Source organism: Vipera ursinii (genome assembly GCF_947247035.1).
Source record: "Vipera ursinii genome assembly, chromosome: 5".
Taxonomy (NCBI): domain Eukaryota; kingdom Metazoa; phylum Chordata; class Lepidosauria; order Squamata; family Viperidae; genus Vipera; species Vipera ursinii.
This window is the reverse complement of record NC_139518.1, coordinates 38,536,317-38,559,013: the sequence shown is the minus strand read 5'-3', so window position 1 is coordinate 38,559,013 and position 22,697 is coordinate 38,536,317. Positions and strand designations below refer to the sequence as shown.

At 37.9% G+C, this 22,697-nt stretch overlaps 1 protein-coding gene across 1 annotated transcript in view; it reads right to left on the bottom strand.

Annotated features, from left to right (window-relative positions):
• The window catches only part of EPHB1 (EPH receptor B1), a gene marked incomplete at both ends in the record, with an annotated part of 364,500 nt that overhangs the window by 192,359 nt on the left and 149,444 nt on the right, over positions 1 to 22,697 (bottom strand). Inside the window, one exon of the mRNA XM_083363176.1 lies at positions 15,540 to 16,221. Within this exon, the coding sequence (XP_083219302.1) occupies positions 15,540 to 16,221 (682 nt within the window). The remainder of the gene's footprint in view (positions 1 to 15,539; positions 16,222 to 22,697) is intronic.

The window sequence follows — 22,697 nt, the reverse complement described above, 5'->3', positions numbered from 1 at the left end:
ATTCTCCAAATCCAATTGTTTGCCTTTAAAATTTCTCTGTTTCACACCATGGGGATGTCATATCACAGTTACACTGTGTGTTGCATTCAAAAAATAGATGTTTTAAAGGATAAAGTCAAATAAAAATATGCCCATTATAATTAGTTCTCATTGTTCTACAGAATCTATAATTATCCAGCTATTGTGTATCAGGCCAGTTGTCCAAAGACAACTGTTACTGAAGATTCATGCTTGGAAGCTTTCATTGTTAATCCCTTCCTCTTGCTAAAACTCACATGAGCTATTTCAAATGGGTGTGCAATTTACAAAGCAATTGTCTGCTCTGCCAATATAACCAAGTAATAATTTCTGCACCATTTCATGACTGAAAACTCAGTACCATCTATGAGATCTACATGAGATTAACAAATGCAATCTTGCATTCTGCTGATATAACTCGATCGAATAGCCCTATCTACTGGTCATATTCTGCTGTGGGAATACTTCTTCCAGTTTGATTTTGCAAGAATGACTTATTCCTCCTAATTCTAATCTGTTTCTGGCTTTGAATCGAGAGCTGGAATTCTTTAATGTAATGTCATTCCAATGCCTTTTCTATGTCTTATTCTACAAGCATGTCACATATATCATTCTTTCTTGTTTTGAGGGCTTTAACAGTTTTTGGTAAGCTGGATAAAAGTAAGAGAAAAAAAAGAAAAAAGAATTCATTTAAAGAATGCCTATAGAAAATATGGAGAGCTCTTCACAAGTGTACAGATAATTTATCTTTTGCCATAATAGGCACATAGAGTCAAGAAAGAAGTTGCTCTGATATAAAGTCAAAACTTGTTTAAAAGCAAGCAAAATACGATATAGTGCCAGAATTCTACAGCTGTTTACAGTTGTATTCTCTATAGCTTATAGAACACACAGTCTTGGTTAAAAAGGAAATGAAAATAAATAACTGCTATTATTTTGAATTCTCCACAGTTTCATCAGTTACAACAGAAGAGAACCCTGGTTGAATGGATCTGTTGTAAAGAGGGTGAATGGCATGCCATAGACAATGATCCACCTCTCTGAAGACAGTTGTCCTTGCTGAAAATTGGACCAAGGAAACAGCAAGCTAGCAGTCAGGTTTTACATATAAACTGGAAAGGGGAGATGCACACAAAATGGAAAACCAGAAATTGCTTATGTCTTACAGTTGTCCAAACAAAACTCAAAAACTTCAGCCAGAAGTAACAATGGGGCATTGGAATAAGCAACTTGCAAAACTTCTGTTTCATCCCAAAAATAGATGGCATAGCAATCCATGCAGACTATTATCCCTCAGGCAGCTTGCAGGAAAAAAATTACTCAAGGAATAACTTCATATAGTTTTCAATATGTTTAAAAGAAATTCCAAAAGAAAGCAATGAAAATATAACCCTGATCTCAGCAACTGAAAAAAAATCAATTCATATTAGTTTAGGATCTTATCAGAAAAGACTCCGCCCCCGCCCCTTATTTTAAAGTAGAATTCTTTAAATAAATCACCATCAAGGTCCTGGTCAGACAATACATTACCAGGACAAAAGACCTAATCTGTTTAACATTTCTTCCTATTAGCTCCTCTTCCAGGTGCACAACCAATAAACAAATCAATCATAGCAGTCTTTCCATTTACACAATAGGCTGGCACAAGTTAACTTAAATGTTCCTTCATGGAGAGATTCACATCACAGAAGCCAGCTTCCTCTTATCTGTGTAGAAGCAAGATTTGCTTCAGTAAAGCACTGGTTTTGTCTTAAAGCTTCTGCCTATCTCCTTTCACTTGCCAAAGCCAGGAAAACTTTGGTTTTGGTGAGCAGTATTGAGAAAGGCAAGAAGGAGCAGGAAAAGATGTGTTCTCTCTCACAGTTCCCCTCTGACAGACATGGTAAGCAGTCCCTTCACTTGAGAAAAGTGCCCAGAAGGCAAAGAAGGCAAGTGACAAATCCTTCACCATTTCTTGCTATAGCTTGAGATAAGTGATGCTGGAGGAGGCAAATGGCACATTTTCTGTAGAGCGTTTCACAAGTGGTTCAAAGAAATGTGGTCAGCATTTTTCTCCAGTTGCAGAAAGTTATAAGGGACTGTGAGAAGCATTACTGCACAAAACAATTCTGAGGAAGTGCTTAGCCTGACACTTTGCTGAAGGAAAGCATTCATTAGAAGATCTGTATAACTTCAACAGCACTCATGTATGAAGTATAATAGTGCATATTCACACAGCACACACATTTCTACAGTAATTGATTGTAAATTAAGGCACAACTCAATACACACAAAATTAATCCAGCATATTTCCCTAATAAATAAATACAGAGTAAAGAAAATCTCTTGCCTGATAAGAAAAATGGAAGAATAAAGATATTTTCTCTCTCCCTGCTTTTTTGACATAGATGGTAGGAGAGGGGGAAGAGCACCAGCTGAGAACAGTTCATTGATGCCATTCTCCTGAACCCATAGACCTACTGCTTAGTGCACGGGTATCAAACTTACCGCATCAAGTGACATGTTGCGACATATCACGATTATTTTTGCATTACCGGAGCTGGGGTGGGCGAGGCCTCCATATGATGCAACCAGCCCGTAGGCTGGCAGTTTGACACCCCTGGCTTAGTGGTATTAAATAACTGAGAAGCAGGAAGCCCACTTTCCAACCTTACCTTCCTCTTTTACAGGACCGTCTGCTGCCAGGAACAACTTCCCATCGCCCTGTGCGCTCACACAGAGAGGGTCTCCTAAGGGTGCCGTCTGCCAGACAATGTCGGCTGGCGACCCCCAGGGGGAGGGCCTTCTCTGTTGGGGCGCCTGCCCTTTGGAATCAGTTCCCCCGAGAACTTCGGATGGCCCCAGATCTCTGGTCCTTTCGTCGCGACCTAAAGACATACCTTTTCCAACTGGCCGACCTGGACTGAAGACGGGGGTTTTAATTTTGTTTTAATTTTTATTGGTTTTTAGTGGGGCTTTGTAAATTTAATCTCTTTTAATATTTGTATTTATTGTTTTATTGTTGTTAGCCGCCCTGAGTCTTTCAGGGAGATAGGGCGGCATGTAAGTCCCATAATTAAATTAAATTAAATTTTATCCACATACACACTGCCAAGATGGAATAAGGAATTGGAAGTGCCATCGGAGCTTCTTTAACCTAGCATACTTTTCTGCAAATTCCACACTGGGAGACAATGCATTATTGCTGTCAGACAGAGATTACCGAGATGCAGAGTTAAGATTTTTTTTAAAAAAAATCCATTTATATCCCGCCCTTCTCCGAAGACTCAGGGCGGCTTACAAGCTTAGCAGTAGCCTTCATTCTATGTATATGCCTGCTTATTAGGGCTTTCACACACACCCCAAGCGGCATTATTACAAAGTCAGCTTATTGCCCCCAACAATCTGGGTCCTCATTTTACCTACCTCGGAAGGATGGAAGGCTGAGTCAACCTTGAGCCTGGTGGGATGCGAACCTGCACTAATTGCAGGCAGCTGGTGTTACTTAAGGAGGCATTAGCCCACTGCTCCACCAAAGGCTGTCTATATATAATATGATGTATGCGTGGTATGATATGGTGATTTCTGAAGAAGGGTAAGTAAACAAAATACCCAAACACACAGGAACGGAGCATGTCTTCCTTCTTCTTTAAACCATTCCTTTTTACATTTACAGAGCTCATACAACTATAGTCTATTTCAATATGTTTCACCAAATGTGAATTTATTGTTTTAATGTCCTCTTTCCTAGTCTGTATAGATTTAAATCCAACATTTTGCTTAAATGTAGCTTAATTAAGAGAACTAATTCAATGTTTCATTGTGTTTCCATAGATAATCCCAAATAATCTCACATTAAGAGCTGTGGTGGCGCAGTGGTTGGAGTGCAGTACTGCAGGCTAACTCACTGCTCACTCCAGGAGTTTGATTCTGAATGGCTCAAGGTTGACTCAGCCTTCCACCCTTCCAAGGTCGGTAAAATTAGGACCCAGATTGTTGGGGGAAATATACTGACTCTGTACACTGCTTAGAGAGAGCTATAAAAGCACTGTAAAACGGTATATGAGGGCAATTTGGAAATAAACCTCTGTTTGGTTATCAATGACAGACACTGGCAGATAAAGAACTTTTATTATATACATTAGAAAACTACAACATTACAGTACTTTTTGACATAATCACCATTCAAATTGAGGCAGTTGTCATAACGTCTTACAAGGTTTGAAATTCCTTAATAGTAGTCGCTCGGCACAAAACTGGGCTATGGGAGGGCAGTGATCATAAACATCCCAACAGAACTGCTTCAAAAGTTCTTGGGTGCATCTAGTAGTGTGTGGGCAAGCATTATCGTGAACCAACAACACACTGGAAGTGATGCCACAGAAAATCCCACCAAAGGAGTACTGCTAGTGAAGTTCATGGAGCGTGGTTAGCCATCAGTTCAGAAGTCTACTGTGAAATGTTACGAAAACTCAGATGAGCCATCCATAATAAGCATCGGGGCATGCTGACTTCTGATGTAGTGTTGGTTCACGTTATGACAAATGCTTCAATTGAACGATGATTATGTTAAAAAGTAATGTAAAGTTGTAGTTTTCTAATGTGTATAATAAAAGTCCTGTATCTGCAAGTGTCTGTCATTGATAACCAAACAAAGGTTTGTTTCCAAATTGCCCTTATATAAGTCTAAGGGCTATTGCTATTGCTAGTACAAGGTATGAAGTAATTTAGTATAGGTTGCTGGGGGGAGGAGCCAAGATGGTGGACAGGCAGCAAAGGCCGTAAAGAGCTCCTCCAAAAGTAAAAGCTTTATTTTATTTTTAGTATAGGTTGCTAGAAGTAAAGTTGTATGATCTTGACTTTCAGTATTATTTTTAAAAGTATGAATTTATTTCATGGTATTTTTGCATTTTGTAAATATTTTCTGCAGTCTACATGAAAATCTTTATACCTTGATATAAATCTTTTTATGCAATTTTCTCCAACACAGTGTTCTCCACTTTCCATAATATATCCCTTTTATATTAATATAGCATATATTACATTCTACATTACAGCGATTCCTAGCGTTTGCATTTTTGTATCCTATTCTGTACTCTGTATTTTCTATGAATTTTTATGGTTATATTGCAACATTTGAATCATTAATTTATTCTAGTTTTGAAATATAAATTATGTTGATTCCTACATTTAAGAAATAACCTATCATAATATACTTCACAGCAAGTTCCGTCAAACAGCAGCCAAACTGCAAACCCCCAAGAACATTGACAATGCATCATGACATCACAGCACTGCATAAGAAAATCTCCTCTAAATTAAAAACAAAGCCAAAATGTCTCTGCAAAGTAGTCAGCAAGTTAAAATGTGTGTGTGTGTGTGTGTTAAAGGGATCCTGTATTTTTTTTCTATATAAGTGGTCATATAATCTTTTTATTCACTCTCTCCTTCCAAAAAGCAGACAGCTTCTCCATCCTGGTTCTTTATAGATATATTTAATCCAACTAATCCCATACCCTAGCTCCTAATTCTCTCTGATAACTAAGAATTATAGAAGTTGGGATCCAACAACTGATAAAGTTGGAAAAAAATCTGTTACAGGTACTGATTTTATAATAACTAGACAATTTAGTGTATGAAGTTTGAATTCTTCCCTTTTAAAGAAAACCTACATGGCCATGATAGAATTATGGATGTTTTCAATTTAATCAAAAAGAAAAAAGAAAATGCCTACTACAATACTTCAGAATGTTAATAATAACAAGGGGAAAATCTGTTTCAGCACACACAAATGTTTTAATTTCATATTCTCAGGCTCCACAGTGACACAAATTGGAACAAACAATTTGTTCAAAGGGAAAAGCTTGATCAGTAGGTAGAGCATATTAAATTATCTTTTTTTTCCAGTGTAGCTTTTACAATATTGAAAGTAATCAATTATTGTTCTCGTTGCTAAACTTTTTCTGTAGTGCAGGCAATCCTAAAGACAATACAAAAAGGATGGAAGGGAATCCTTCTTGCTCAATAATATCACAAGAGGAGCTTATTCAAAGAAGGAAAGTATTTTGGCTTTTCAGATTTTGTTCTCAAAGGGTTGCTATTAAAGTGGTTTTCCTACCACCAGCCTGAATTAAAGAAGGAGATAAATTTTCATCGGTGCAGATGGTTTACACCATCCTTTCATCTATTAAGCATCTTGGCTGTCAAACTATTCAAGGTGTGACCCATCTGCTCTAGCTGCTGAATCTTATCACACCCCCGCCAACAGGATGAGAATTCATGGTCCAACCTGTGAGTCCTTTTGATTCATTTCTAAGACCTGACAAAGTGAAGCAATGAGCTCAATTGATGAAAACAAGGCCAATATCAGTAGACATTTAAAGGGTACAGATGCTTTTCTGTATGCATCTCAGTTTTGGCTTTCTAAGAACACCCTTCTATTGATGGGTTTTTTTTTTGCTATTGTTATTTTTGCATCCTAAATATTTAATATGGTCACTTGGAATTTGGCCACAAAATCCCTCCCCCAACAAAAATGGCTGAAAATGTTGGCTTTTCCCTGCAGTTGTCCTATCACAGGCCATCTGAAGGCAGAATACAAAAACATCTCAATCTCAAAACTATAGCACCAATGAAGAATGAACTGATTCACTCAATGGTATTCTATGGTTAGTTTTACATTTTCATTCAGTTTGCCATTTATTTCCTACAGTCCCCAAAGTTCTGTAGTCTTACAATGGATAGAAAATTACAAAGACCTCAAAACTGCACAAACTTTTGTGACATTTTCATGGTTCCAATATTATTGTTGCCATACAATCAATTTCATGGAGAAGTTGTTTTGGTCAAGGGCCAACATGTGTCAATCATAAGGAAGCAGAATAACACCATGAGCTGATCAGTTACTTCTTTATTGTTGCCTACCTTTTTACAAGAATATTGCCAGATCAACTACATTTTCTTGGGAACTGCCAGATAAAGGCTTCAGGAATTGGGGAAGGTGGGGTGGGACTGGGGGGGGCTGGTGTATGTCCCTTCCTTCCCTGCAAAGGCTCCAAGCTTGGCAGTCTTTTCACTCCTCCCCCCATTCGAGCTGGAAATTCCACCACAACATGGCTCCTTTTCATTTTTTGTTTGGCTTATTAGCAAAGTTACTATGTGTCATTTACAACAGGATCAACAGGAGCAGTGTAAAATTAAAATTATTTCAATGAATTTATATATGTTGATCTTCAAATTAGCTTTCAAGTTGAATGCTTGAAAAATAATGTAAAAGCTTATAAAAATGTATTTCTATCACACCAATAGACTTTTGGGGCAACTTTTGACATTCAAAATCTCTTTTATTATAATTTGTGAGATTAAAATAGTGACTATGGGCAAGCAAACCATCTATAAGGGAATGAGAAAGCACTTGATAAACTGCATATATCACATAAAAGCTATATGAAAAGTAGCAACTCTCCATTGGAATAATTTCACTTTGTCATTCGTCTATTTTTTAAAAAAAGAAAGAAACACCTTTTACCATGAATTACCTTTTACTGGTAAAGAAATATCACTAGTTTTGCTCAGAAATGCACCAAGGGGTACCTGCATTGAGTGTGAGTGGTCTTCTGAGGCCATGTGGTCATTGAGATGGAACAGATGGAATGAAAGGCAAGGATGCGCTGGAGGAGAGCCCTTCTGTCAGTTTTAACACCCTTAGCCTACTTTGAGAAACACAAATGAATCCTTTAAGAGGATTATGCTTTCATGCCTTGCCTTGTTCCCCCTGGAGACTGGGGTTGGGGAGGGCGAGAGTTGGAAATTTGTTTGTGAGAGAGACTCATACTTGTTTAGCTCAATAGTGGTCATTAAATATACGGGATGATGTCCTTTGTTTTTTATTAAAAGAAAATATAAATTGCTGCTTTTCTGTTAGTTTAAAGCTTTGATTCACAAGTTTGTTCAAATCTAATCATTTATAAGCAAAAGGAGTCTCTGTCATTAGTCTTATGTGTAAACAGAAAAGATTTTAATTCCTCCCGCTACGTCTTTTTCTTCTTTGTCTACAAAGGACACACCCTCTATTTAACTCTGTAGAGTGCATAGAGACCTCTAGTGACTGAATAACATACTGCAAGTATGTTTTATAACACAACACCCTATTGTGACATTAAATTGCAATTATTTCTCAAATATATTTTATGGAGATTTAGCCTAAAAACTCTTTGCTCATTAAGGAGAAAATCATTCCTTTAATGAAAATTCTGTTACTGGCCATTGTTCATTTATCAACATTCAGATTAAACCTTCAGAATACTAATACAATTTATACACTTTACATTACAGTTATTAAGTCATTGTTTCTGAAATACCTTCAACAGCCAAATATAAGCTTTAAAACATATCTTATATGGGTCTTTTCTTGAAGTGTGTCATTGTTTATGACCTTATAATAGTTCATAAAAGTATTATAGTAATAAAAGATTGCATGTCAGGTTTTAAATGGTAAAATGATAAATCTGATAAATATGCACACTACATTTTGAAAAAGAGTGAGAGAGAACAAAATCATCTCTTTAGACGTTTAATTTTTATTTATTACCAAACTCATCATGAAATCCATACAAAAGCTGTCTGGCTGTCACTACACTGAATGCACCAAAATTCGCTTCGCTTTGGACTCTTTCAACTGAATGTTACTTCCGAGAGACAAAGTGTAAGTAAAGCCATGAGGCATAAAGAAGAATTTGAACAATCTTAATATAAATTCAGAAAGCGGTGACAGAAGAAAATAAATCATATAATTTCCATATTTATACATCCAGCTCCCTCTGAGGATTCCAGCAGGTAGTATCAAATTGACAGCATGCATGGCAAGGCCCAAAATAAGAGAGAGGAAAGTTCCAATTAAGAGAAAGAATCAGTGTTGTTTCCAGAGTTCCATTTAAATCAGAACCCATCAAAGCTTGTTCTGATTCCTGCAGCTTTGCTCAAGAAATAATGAGAAAGATGAAAGAGGGCTAGCCAGCCAAAGCAATCCCGCACAATCCTTTGAAGCTAGGAAATCACAAACCTTACTTTGGAGAGTTTGTGTTTATGTGGCAGCTGTTGTTTGGCCTTCTTCAAAAGAATGATCTGCTGCTTGATTTTTTTTATGTCCTTTCTTTGCCACAGTCCCTGTACTTTACTGCCAATAAACCGTCAGGCCTTAGGAAAACCAGTATAGCAAAAAAAAAAAAAATTGGATTGTGACTAGGGAAACCCAGATTCAAGGATAATCTTAGCCATGGAAGCTGATTGGATGACTTTGAACCAGTCACTCTGTCTCAAGTCAACCTACTTTATAGATGACATTTTTCCCACCTTAAGAAAATTAGATATAAAATGGGCTTCCAGGAAAGAAATGGAGAACTGAAGATAGCTCAAATGAAGACAATGACCAAGGCAAAATGAATAGCCAGCAAGTGGATTGTCTCTTCTTAATTCTTCTCTTTACAAAGAGTCCACAAAACAGTGGCCTCTAGCAAGTTTAGAGCTTTGGGAGAAATAACCATTTTACTGCAATTGCTGTCAGTGCCTTCAGAAGGACACTGATGTCTTAATATCTAAAAGCAGGGCTTTTTTTTCTCATAGAATGCCCAGAACGGAGTTCCAGCACCTTTTTTGGATGGAACCAAGTCGGGTTGTATGATGTGTGTGAGTTCCGGCACTTTTTTTTTTTTTTTACAAAAAAAGCACTGTCTAAAAGAGATATAGAAATAATAAACTAAAAGTATGCCTTGGATAAGTTTTCTATAATGGATTTACAAAAGAGGTTTGTTAAAGCTTTAAAATCTTTTGTGAGAAGCGACAAAGGAAAAATGAAAATCAAACTTTGGGACATTATTTGAAGGCATCAAAGATCAAGATTATTATAACTAAAAGAAAGAATATAAAATTGATTTATATGATCAAGGTTAAAATAGATTTGTGTTATCATATTCTTAATAGACTTTGCTGATCAGGACTAAAAGGATGAGGCTTTAAAGATTTGTTGACAGATAAGAGATGGAATATAATCATTTATTTTATTTTAATAGAAGGTGACACATCACTAAAATTGTTTATATCAGTGATTAAGGAGGAAGTTGATTTTTTATTCTTATTTTTATTTACTGTATTCATATTTTTATTTTTTCTATTTTTTATTTTCTGCATTTCTTTTTCATTCTTTATGTTTTCAGTTTACATTAGCTTTATTATTTTTGACTGCAAAGTTTAATAACATCACTATTAAAAAAAAGTCACCTCAAGCTAACTAGATACATTATTCATTAAAAAACTAAACTTAAATAACATAACCATGTGTAAGAATAAGCATTTTAACGTAAATACATATATTCAAGTAGTATTTTTAAAAAGAAAAGTGGGATAAAATTAAATTAATTAATACAAACAAAAACAATGTAAACTGTTCAAGCAGTATATCCAGAAAATATTATGTGCAAGGTCTCAGGTTGGGTGCATTTCTAAGAGTAATTAAGGGTATTCTCATTAGAGTCAAAAAATAGCATAAATTATGAGCAAACTATAACCACTCTCAAAGGATGGATATCATTGTCTCTTTGGCTTTCTCTCATGTTTACGCACTATGGAGGAATTTACATCAGGTAATGAGAAGGACAAATAGTTGGTCAGTTCTGGGAAAACATAAACTGTTAAGATAGAGAATCAGAACTTTGTAATCCTTAATAGGAGCAGGCAGGTTTGGGACATGTTTTCAGGACTCTGTTATTCTACCTTCTTACAATAAGGAACATTCCGAGAACCCCTGTCATGGCTGTTTCTCGAGTTGGCTTACTCAAAAGGCTGACAAACATTCATCTTGACTTCCTCCCTACTGTATTCATGAAAAAAATATGTGGTTTCATCTAAAATTAGAATCTCATCTATGCAGATGGCCAAATTCCACAGATATTACTTAAAATATTTCAATTGCTACTTCATCAAATATTATCTCCTTCCTATTAAAGATGAGTGACATATCAAAAAACAAAGACACATGGTAAGCTTAGACATTTCTTGTTTAAAAACTAAACAATCAGATAACAAATTATCACCCATCCCATGCTATTCTTCTGTTCATACAGGTCCTAGTGTTTTCTCTACTTAGCTTCAATGCGATTTCTTGCCTTACTAATCTATTTTATTCGGTGGCATTGTGAACATTTTGCTGTTCCAGATTTGGAAACTGTAAGAAATCAAGGAACTAGTACTTAAACAAAATGGTTCAGTTGAGATCTGCATATGTGGGACTGATTGGGGTAGATTGCAAGGGTGACTCCAAAATATAATTTTATCATATTTTATCTATATCTTAAGTTATTGTACTCTATTACAATTTCATTTTAGATAGTATTTTATTCCAATTTCATTTTAAATTGTATTTTATTCCAATTCCATTTTAAATTGTATTTTATCAAATTCCATTTTAAATTGCTTTTATTAAATTTTAGTAATGGTTTGTTGCTGAACTTTGCACTTTGATATGGCCCAAGGGCTAATCAATAAAGACTTAATTCTTAATTCTAGTCTATAATGGCAGTCAAAGAAAAGCAGAAATAAAATAAATTGACAGAAGAGTCAGTTGGGGTTGGGCTACAGCCCCAATGCAGAAAGAGATGTGCAAATGTCTTCATAAAGATGGGTAAAGTCTAAGGTGTTAGATCCTATTCCAATGATATATGAACCAACTATAGGTTAAGCTAACAATATCAGATATTTAATGCAGTGAGAAATTAAAAGAATAGCCAAAGAGAATACACTGAAGAGCATAATGTTAATGAGACACCCTGGCTAGTGAGTTACATCAGCAAAACTTTGTCTATCAGCTTCCCTTTCTGATTCTGCCAGAATGCCGATCATCATCATCCATACCAGGGAAATGTGTTCCCTTCCATCTTCCGACTGACAAATCTCTTTTGTTCATACAATAAAACAGATCCCATTTCCCATTCTCTCAAGATTAGCAGTCGAAAAGTTAACATGAGGCTCTCCCAGCCTGATGCCCTCCAGTTGTTTATGAATTTCAATTCCCATAATCTTTTTTTCCCAGCACATCAGTTGGTTGTGCTGATTAGGTGATTATCAGAGCAATCATGCAACATGGTTGAAAAATGCCAAGTAATGTGATTTTTATTAGTGTTTAGCTTTTCTACAGGAAATACATCCAGAAATCTTAAATAAATTATAGTCCCACACAGCTATATTCTTTCTCCCCTGGAAAACAGTTTAATCTTTCTCAGGAAATAATGTTTGTTTCTACCTAGGTAATAGTAGTATCAAAACAAAAGCACAGGCAGTTCTTATTTAAGACTTTTTAGTGAAATGGGCTTTAGTTTACACTGTGTGTTCATTCTGTATCTACAGAAACTCGCTAAATTACATATTTTTAAAGTAAACTCAAACAACAAAAACACTGATCAGAACTTTAATTCTCCTCAGATGACTTGGTATGGTCTATCACAAAGGGTTATAGAAGTTGTAGTCTGAAACACCTGATGGGTAGCACTGCCTACCCAATCACTGTGTAGAAACGTTTTGTAGAGGCATAAAATCCTTCTATTCCATTTTCTCTTCTATCATCTTTCCTTCTCACATTATTCATATTTAATCTTTCTATGTTGTAATTTGGTTTCAATTTATTTCAGCACCTGCTCATGAAGCCACTAGATGGTGGGCACGATAATCGCCATCAATTACATTTTAATGCCTTTTTATGACTGTGATACATTTCCAGTGATATATGAAGAACCATCACCTGTTATTTTACTGTTTTTATTTCAGTGCATAGTAACTTGCAAGAGACCACATCATTCATATGATTAAATCCAATAAACAGTTAGACTCTCTGTAGTATGAATAGCCTTTATTTTCTGTTTGGTCATAGATCAACTGCAGATTGATATGCCTTCCAGATATGTTGGAATAAATATTTGACATTTTCAGCTAGTATTGCAAATCCAGTTTAAGGGAACTGTATCTTAATGCATTTCAAAGCTGGAAAAGGATGATGTGTAAGTTTAAAACCAGTTTCTGCAGATTAATTTCTAGCGCTGAGCAGAGCTTTGGAAATAATTTGAAAAGGTTTTTCTGGAGTACACAGGACAGAAATTGTAGTATCTGTCTGCAACTCTTTAAAGCACCCATATCTTTTCTCAAGGTTGCTTGCTGCCATATGATTTGTGAAAGAGTGTGGCTGTTTAAAAGAGTTGCATAATATATTACATTGATAAACCACATACTCTGAAGTACAATTTAAAGCACTGCATATCTGTATTATTTTTCTTAGATATTGTTTTCAGACCAAAAACAAAGCACCAGCAACTAAGCTTTCTTTAGAAAACATATTTAAAAGCCAAGGAATATTCTTTTCTATTATTAGATTTTGTTGGTAGAAAGTTATTTGGAAGATAATTTTAAAGTGTGAATAGAAGGTCAAATAACTTTTTACAGTGTGTTGCATATACAGTAGTATACATCTTTTGCAACTTAAAGTATTTAGTAAACATTTGTAGGCCTTTCTCTCAGCTTTTCATATATAAATACCGCATATGTTATGAAAAATGAGTATTCAAACCAGTCTGTGTTGGGCACCTAACCAGTGACTGACTGCTGTTTATATATACTTATCCTTTTATAGACATGACATATAGCACAGCTCTCTTTTCACAATGAACTATTCCCAGTATGTGGTTTCACACCTAAAAACTCTTAACTGAATCATACTGATCTCCATACACTTCCCACAAGTATAGCTTATATTTGATCATGTTGATGGCTTCATTCCCACATCACCAAAGGAGAAAACAGAAAGTGTACGGATTTCTATTTCAGCCTATCTTTTTAATGTCCCCATTTCTGACAATTCTTTGACTTAGACTAAGGAATGAAATCTCTGGCTCCACTCACACAGAGGAGAAAAACACAGATCAATTAAAACAGTTAGGACAGCCTCATTAGTTTAGGTTTAATTAAAATACATCCTCTCTAAATTGATGGGTCCATAGCCAAACTAATATCTGGACTAAGATCTTTTTCACTCTCTCTTTACTGAGTAAGAAAGAAAAATAACTATTTATAGAATGGCCAGCCTGAAGCAAGCTGTTGTGTTATTTCCTGACACAATTCTCTTTACATATCACAAAAATGCCACTGGATCAGATAATTGTCCCCTATTTATACATGCTACCATTTGCCTTTTGTAAGAATTGCTAATCACAAACTAGATCCCATTTACTAACCAGACATTTTTACAAGGTTGCATACAGAAAATTATTAGCTGGCAAATGAGGCAGCAGAGCTAGAGTATTAATCATTTGCAGTTACATTTTAATTCATCCAACCACACAGAAGTTGTTCATTTTATGTAAATCAATCTTTCCCCCCCATTTAATGCATTGCACTGCAGTTCCTATCAGTCCAAGGCAGCATGACCATGGATAGTGGGAATCATTGTGCTATCAGTCTCAGACAGGAACACTGGGAATACGAAGGGAAAGGCTGTTATAGATAATCACTGCACAAACTTCGGGATTGGTATAAAATATGACTAGATGGTTCTATTCTGAGCTGAAACATCATCTGCAGCACCTGGAGGATAAAAAAAGAAAGCAAAAGTGCTTCTACCTATATTGGGCTGGCTGACATTCATTAATAAAAGAAAAAGACAGAAAGGCAGAATGTTCTGGCACTCAGATCGTGGATCACTTTCCCTAAGAAAAGAGTCAAGGAAGTGACTGGCGCTGATCAACATATACTGTACCTATTGTGCCCTAGTATTAAATATCTTTTGCCTTCTTTAGTTTGGAGAAGCGAAAATCTACCTTAGCTATCCTTACTGTAAGAGAGGCAGGCATTGAGAAGACTCATTTCAGATCTACAGTTATCACAAATAAAGAAAGCTATGTCAATTTGCAATTTCTTTGGTAACCACATGATGTTAGCCTTCACAAGGTAGAGCTAATAGTGTTCTTCTATTGGCAAGTCCCCATCAATCAAAGAATTTTGACTGGTGGGGGTCTAGGAAAAAGGCCTTCTCTACTGCTTCCCCTGCATTGTGGAACATCCTGCCCTCAGAGGTGAGGAAAGTCCCCAATATTTTGGTCTTCTGCAAAGGGGTCAAAACCTGGCTGTGCAGCCTTGCATGAGGGACACAGAAGCCCACACAACTGTGGGGCTGGCTGGCTTATGAGACCCTCCCACCTCCATTAAAAACTACATTAACAACTGCTAACCCTCCATCTTGGAAGGTTTCACCTTTTGAAATTTTATAGTATTAATTTTATAGTTTCACAACTTTTTAATCTTAAAATGATTTTGATTTTAATATTTTATTAACTGAAAAAGTTATTGTACACCACTCAAGTCCCTCTCTTGAATAAATAAGTAAATAAACAAATAAATAAATAAATACTTTAAAGGTATCTCAGCCATTATTTAATTTCAGGGATTTCTGATCAGTTCTTTAGTTGACAAGGCAATGGCCATCAGACAACAGCAAATCATCATCTTACCTTTACAGGCCACATAGTTCTCAGGCTCATATCCAGCCTTGCAAGTACAGCGGCCAATGGGAACCATCCATTCCCCATCACCATTGCAGTATAATTTAATGGGCACATCCACCTCCTCGGCATTGGGAATGCACGTACCTCGTGCGATCACTAAGGAAGTACTTTCTGCTCCTGTCATGGTCTCTGGGAAGATGGCAAAATTTTGCACCACGCTTGGGCATTTCTTAAAGAAGACCCTTACAGACAGCAATGACATGCATGCCCCATAATCCTGAAAGGCAAGGTAAAAGCCTTTCCGATTGAGGGGCCCAAAGCTCCTCACCTCTGTGTTCACCTTCATTAACCTGCCACCAAAGTCCACCTGAGAGAAGCTCTCATCTGCAGCAATAGTGTCCACCTTGAGGTAGGGGGCTTCTGTCCAGAAAGCTGAATTCTTGGTGAAAATAACAGAGTCTGTTTCATAGTAATATAGGTTGAACGTTTCCTTACAGGAACCAGGAACATTGGGAAGGCTGCTACAGTCCCGTACAGTGAAGCGCATTTCTGTATAAATACGGTGTGCACCACGTCGATTTATGAAGGTGGTAAGTAACCAATTGTTCTGGTTGGGTTCAAAGACGTTGCAAACTTGGTAAGTACGTATTGTGTTGAGGTTCTCATCGTAGCCACTGACTTCCTCCCACTGTATGGAACAAATAAGAAAGGGGGAAATCAGGCAATTAAACAGGATGAAAAGAAGGGAACACAGGGGTGGCAATTTAACTTGGAAAATTATTACTTACAACAAGATAACTGGGATGTACAGCCTTGGAAGAGTGTTATGCTTTACAATCAGTTGGAAAAATGTGTGCAATGTTGCTGATGTTAGGGCCTATTCCAGGGCTTATGAGCTTGGAATCAGCCAACAAAAATTAGAACAACTAAACTAAGATTATTCCTAGCTAACAGAAAGAAAAAAGTTTGCATGCATGAATGTATGTATGCATAAAAACACAGAGAGAGGGGAGACAGTGGCCCCACAAAATGAATACTTTTAGTATTTATTGTTAAAGCTGATGTAACTCAAATAAATCTCTGAGAGGTATTCTGACAAAATTAATAAAATTCAAGTAGACTCTGAACTCTTTTAACCCCCTAACTGACAGAACCACTTTAAGCTTGGCAGTTTCCTGAGAACACTTACCTTGAACAGAACTGGCAACTTCAGTGTGTTTTAAAAATAAGGTTGGAACTGAATTCAATATGATTAACAAGATGATTTAAAGCAATTTTTTTGAAAATTAGTTTGTGATTTACTTGCTCCTTTGGATAAAAAGAAAAAAATCTTAAAGTTGTAGTGATATATCATCCAGAAATAATATTTCTAACGCAGAAAAAAATACATACTAAATTTATTTATTAAATATCTTTATACTTTATAGTTTAGCTTCATGATCCCAAGGCAGGTCACATCTCAGTAAGAAAATATGAGTCTACATATGACTTATTAAAGCAACTGTATATTTTTAGGCTTGTTCAGAAGTTTAAAAAAATATCCAGCTGTTTCAAACAGGTGCTAATGTATGTATCCCCGATCACTTCTGATGAAACATTTCTGAAGCATTCATAGGCCTAACAATACATATAAACAGAACTAGAGTAACAATAGTAGTGGAACCGCAGTAACATCGATTTAGCATAAATTACAAGTCCTTTCACCCTTATACAAGAATTTCCTAAGTGTTTTGGATAAAATGGCCCAGGAGATGCCATAAGTGGGTTCTAGCTATGGTTAATGGTTCTTTGAGTGAGGGGGTTGTTCCTTTACCTTTAAAGGGGCCTTGCTTTGTCCCCTAGTCCAGAAGTCAATGATAGATCCCACCAAACTGGACAATTTTCATCCTATCTTCTACCTCCCTTTTATGGAAAAGCAGTTTAAAAGTTGGTTGTGCAACAGTTCCAGAGAAGCTCGGACAAAATGAGTTATCTGAATGTATGTGATAGAAAAGGTATTGGTTGCAGTTTTCAATTATCTCTAGTGTGGGCTGGACGGGCATTATGTATCTATCCCTGCCCTAGTTGACTTCTTAATGGCTTTCAATAATATCAAACATGGTATCCTTCTGGACTGCCTCAGAGGACTGAGGGTGGTCAGCTTGATGTACTAGTTCACCTCCTTTCTTCAGGAACCATTCCAGTCAGTGTTGACTGGCAAGTAAACATACCACCTTCAGCCCCTACTATGTGCAATGCCATAACGTTCAGTTTGCTCTCAGCTCCTGTTTAACATCTACATGAGGCTGCTGGGTGAAGCTACATCAGTACACATCTTTACATCTCTGCCCCTGTTGAATTAAGTGTCTCATTCCAGTGCCTGGAGGCTGTGAGGGTCTGCGTGGGAAACAATAGATATAACTGAACCCTGGCAAGATGAGGTTCTGAGGTTCAGGGCCAACTGGTTCCAGAACCATGTCATCTTTGGTTTTGAATAGCATTGCACTGTCCCAGACAGATGCAGTGTGCAATCTGGGGGGGGGGGTGTCCTTATACACTAACATCCCACTATATATGGCTGAGAGGACATGCTTGGGGTCCATCTGCTAGGTACACACATTTGGTAGAACATTCTGTGCTCTGACACCCACCTTGTGGAATACACTGTTCGCCAACCCAAGGTTCAGTTAGCTCCATTATTTTGGGTTTTCCCAAGTCCCTTAAGACAGGCGCTGTGGCACACCAGCAACTGGTCCACACAAACAAGCAAAGCCCCATCTATGGGATGCAGGCAGCACACAAAACCACGCACTCTGTGGTCCATGGAAAAAAACTTTCTCCACTGAACTGGTCCCTGCTAGCCAAAAGATTGGGGACCCCTGCCTTAAGACAAATTATCCCACCAGGCCTGGGGATTCCAGGGAACCAGAGGTATGCTCAGAAAGCTATAATACTGAGGTAGAAACTGTCTCTATACCATGGGTTGGTGCATTTTTACTATTACCGTATATACTTGAGTATAAGCCGAATTTTTCAGCCCACTTTTTGGGCTGAAAAATTCCACTTCGGCTTATACTCCAGTCAACAAAAAAACTTACCGAGGACTTGTGCGCGGCCGAGGCTTTGGTGTTTCCGGGATTGCGCGCACCTCTCCCAAGCCACCGCCGTCCGGAGACCTGCCGAAGTTTGGGGAGGTTTGGGGAGGTGCGCGCGCACCTCCCCAAACCTCCCCAAACGTCGGCAGGTCTCCGGATCTCCGTGCCTTGCCTGCCTGCTTCTTTCCGCTGCGGAAAGAAGCAGGCAGGCAGGTCACGGAGATCCGGAGACCTGCCGAAGTTTGGGGAGGTTTGGGGAGGTGCCCAAACCTCCCCAATCGTCAGCAGGTCTCCGGATCTCCGTGCCTTGCCTGCCTGCTTCTTTCCGCAGCGGAAAGAAGCAGGCAGGCAAGGCACGGAGATCCGGAGACCTGCCGACGTTTGGGGAGGTTTGGGGAGGTGCCCAAACCTCCCCAAACGTCAGCAGGTCTCTGGATCTCCATGACCTGACTGCCTGCTTCTTTCCGCTGTGGAAAGAAGCAGGCAGGCAGGGCACGGAGATCCGGAGACCTGCCGACGTTTGGGGAGGTGCCCAAACCTCCCCAAACGTCAGCAGGTCTCCGGATCTCCGTGACCTGACTGCCTGCTTCTTTCCGCTGTGGAAAGAAGCAGGCAGGCAGGGCACGGAGATCCGGAGACCTGCTGACGTTTGGGGAGGTTTGGGGAGGTGCGCTCCCCAAACTTCGGCAGGTCTCCGGACGGCGGCGGCTTGGGAGAGGTCCACGCGATCCTGGAAGCACCGAAGCCTCGGCCGCGCGCAAGTCCTCGGTAAGCTCCGGGCGGTCACTTGCGTCTCCTGAGGGAAGGGGGGGCAACTGGAGCGGGTGTGTTTCCTCGCCTGCTGGGTGCCGCGATTTGCCCGGGGAATGCGCGGGCCCCGAATGGCAGCGTGGAGCGAGGAAGCGGACAGCCAGGGCTTCCCCGAGAGCCGCGGCCACACAGGGTATTCCTGTGTATTCAGGCTTGCAAAATGGCGGATCGAGCCTCTGCTGGCGGCGGAGGCTTGCAGAACGGCGGATCGGCTTATACTCGAGTCACGAACTTTTTCCAGTTTTTGGGGGTGAAAATGGGGGTCTCGGCTTATACTCGAGTTGGCTTATACTCAAGTATATACGGTAATTCTAACAATCTTAATCTTTGGCCTTTATTTTTTATATATTTATATGAATATTTTTATAGATGCATTGTTTTATTGGATATTGTACACCACCCAGAGTTGCCCTTGGTGAGATAGGTTGCCATATATATATCTAATGAATCAATCAATAAATAAATGCATTAATTTCCACAGAATTTGCATAGAAATAGCATTATAGTCTCCTGCAGCAAAAACAGCTATGTTTCTACCACCACCTTAAAGATTGTTTATTATTCCAAAAAATAACATTTTCAGTCTCTTAGAAGTTTTTTATTGTTTCAGCATGGAAGCTGATTCCACTCATTTAATAGGATTTAACTTAGATAATCTTTAAAATACCATAGAAATCTTATTTATTTTATCTTAGAGCAAGTAACTTAACAGGATTTAAAGTGACTTCTGCCAGAATATGCAATATAAATTACATATTTACATACCTTTGTATTATGAACTTTTAAATGTCTGACTAAAACTAATTTGATATCTAAAGCCTACTAATATTTTGTGCCTCAAAAATCCCACATCAAGAAATATGCCATAGACTAGCACTTGATATGAGCAGCCATGAAGCCCTTGGAAAAGATATTCAGATGCTGCGATGTGTCTGCCCTCACAAAGATCAAAGTAGTGCAAGCAACGCAAACAATAGTATTTCCTGTGTTGCTCTATGGAAGTGAACGTTGGACTTTAATGAAGTGGGATTGAAAGTATTGATGCCTTTTAACTTTGGTGTTGGAGAAGACTCCTGGGAACACCATAGATAGCCAAATGGATCATCAAACAAACCAGAGTTATATATCTAAGTGATCACCAAAAATATACTTGGTTGCCCATAATCAATTAAAATTACTTGCGCCTTAGTATACCAAAATAAAAATGCTGGAGGAGACCAAAGCTCTGCCTAGCCATATTTACTATTTCCAAAGTGGTCAACCACCAGATAAATATGAGAAGCCTACAAGCAGGGTATTTGTATAAGAACACTGTTCCACTTACACAATCAAAGGTGTATTGATAGAATAAAAATATCTCTGTGGCACTTTGCATCACAGATACAATGCAGCTGGCCTAGGTATTTCAATTAAGAATATCAAGATGGGACCAATCAACTTCTCTTAAGTCCCCTTTTTTTAGAAAACTTTTTTCTTCAGCAACTCAGTACAGATACTCATACTTAGAAGTAAGGGCTGCTTTTCTCCATCCAGGTATGTGGAAAGAATACTTTGATCCAAACTTTGCAGAGTGCTAATACATATTAAGAGATTTGTCCTCCTTACATTTATCTGATTTCATTTTACATCCATGCCATTTACTTGCAATCATCATATGAATAGCAAGTTTCGTAATTTTACTGTGTGTTTTTAAAGAAATGCATTTTTCTGCTTTGCATCATTGATATTTCATCTTTACTGGATGCTCCTGGGATGTGAAAAATTGTAGGGAGATGTGAAAAGGAACAGAGGTGAAAGTATTGTAAGAGAGAACTGTAAGAGAGAAGATGAATCTGCTGGCAATTTATGTCGTAACACTAACTCAGCCTAGGTGAGAAGAAATCTGAGAAGAAGCATTTCAAATCATTCAGAGAAATGCTACCTTAAGTAACTCACTATAAAAGTAAGAAATTCCTCTTCCGCTTTCTAAGACTGTGAATTGGTATTATAAATATCTCACTGAAGTCTTATATAGCTCTTCCTTCCTTAAACTTACCCAACTGTACTGGGCTCAACATTGTTGTTATGAGAGAGAGAGAAAAAATCTACTTGTTCATTTTCTTTACATCAAATTTATATGTTTTCCAATATTCATCAAATTTTTGGAGGAATTGGGTGTTTCCCTTTTTCATACATGTTTTAAATCTTTCCAAAAAATTTCTGAGTTAAAAAATCTTGAAAACCTTCCATTACTAATGCTTTCTGAGTGTCTCTTGCCTTTCCTGTAAGATAAAATGTTTTCTCTTTAATACAGTAAGTTTGAGAGAACTGTACCAAAGTATCACTTAGATCTGTAGTGGTGAACCTATGGCACAGGTGCCACAGGTGGCACACAGAGCCTTCACTGTGGGCACGCGTGCCGTCGCCCCAGTTCTAGGCCTTCAGCTGGGTTTTATAAAACCTTTTTGCTTTAGGCCTCCACCACCATGTACAAAAAAAGGTTCAATCAATCTTGCAGGGGAAAAAAGTTCTCACAAAGTTGGAATCTATTTATTGAACTTTTTAGTCCCACCCAGTCTGCCATTACCACTACAGCCACACCCACCCAATTGGCCACACCCACCCGGCACCCGATGATACATAAGTGGGTTTGGGGTTGCAGTTTGGGCACTCGGTCTCTAAAAGGTTCGCCATCACTTACTTAGATCTTCTTGCTATTTCTTTCAGGCTGCATGATTACACTCAAACCACAACACAAACATAGCATAGACCTTGCAGGGCCAAAACAGCATATCTGTGCATGGTGCTACAATACTTCAAATTGCGTGAGGAAAAGAGATGATAGGACATAGTTAGAGGAACCTTCCTCTCTAGACATTCCAGGATAAACATTGCATGGCGCTATCCAAGGTGCTATTTTTTTTCTTTTGAATCAACTTTATTAGAACCTTTTTCAGAAGCCACCTTTCTTGAAATTAGTCTAGGGATTCTGATTTCAGCTTGTTTGACATTGCCTAATTTATCATCAGAATTTCAAGTTGCTTTTTTTAACTCTTTCTTTCTGCATCAGACTTGAAATCCATCTGACTGAAACCATTATTTAGAAGACGTTTCCTGGACAGATTGTTGAAGATATCTCAAAATGAAAAAAGCTTTGGAAAAGAACTTTAACTATTTCCTCTTCTGAATTCCCCCCCCTTTTGTATACTTATTTGGTATTTTAATTTTTCTTGAAATTGAATAAAGTTGTATTAAAAAGAATTTTAATAATTAACTTTCTGTGCATTACAGTGAATTAAAA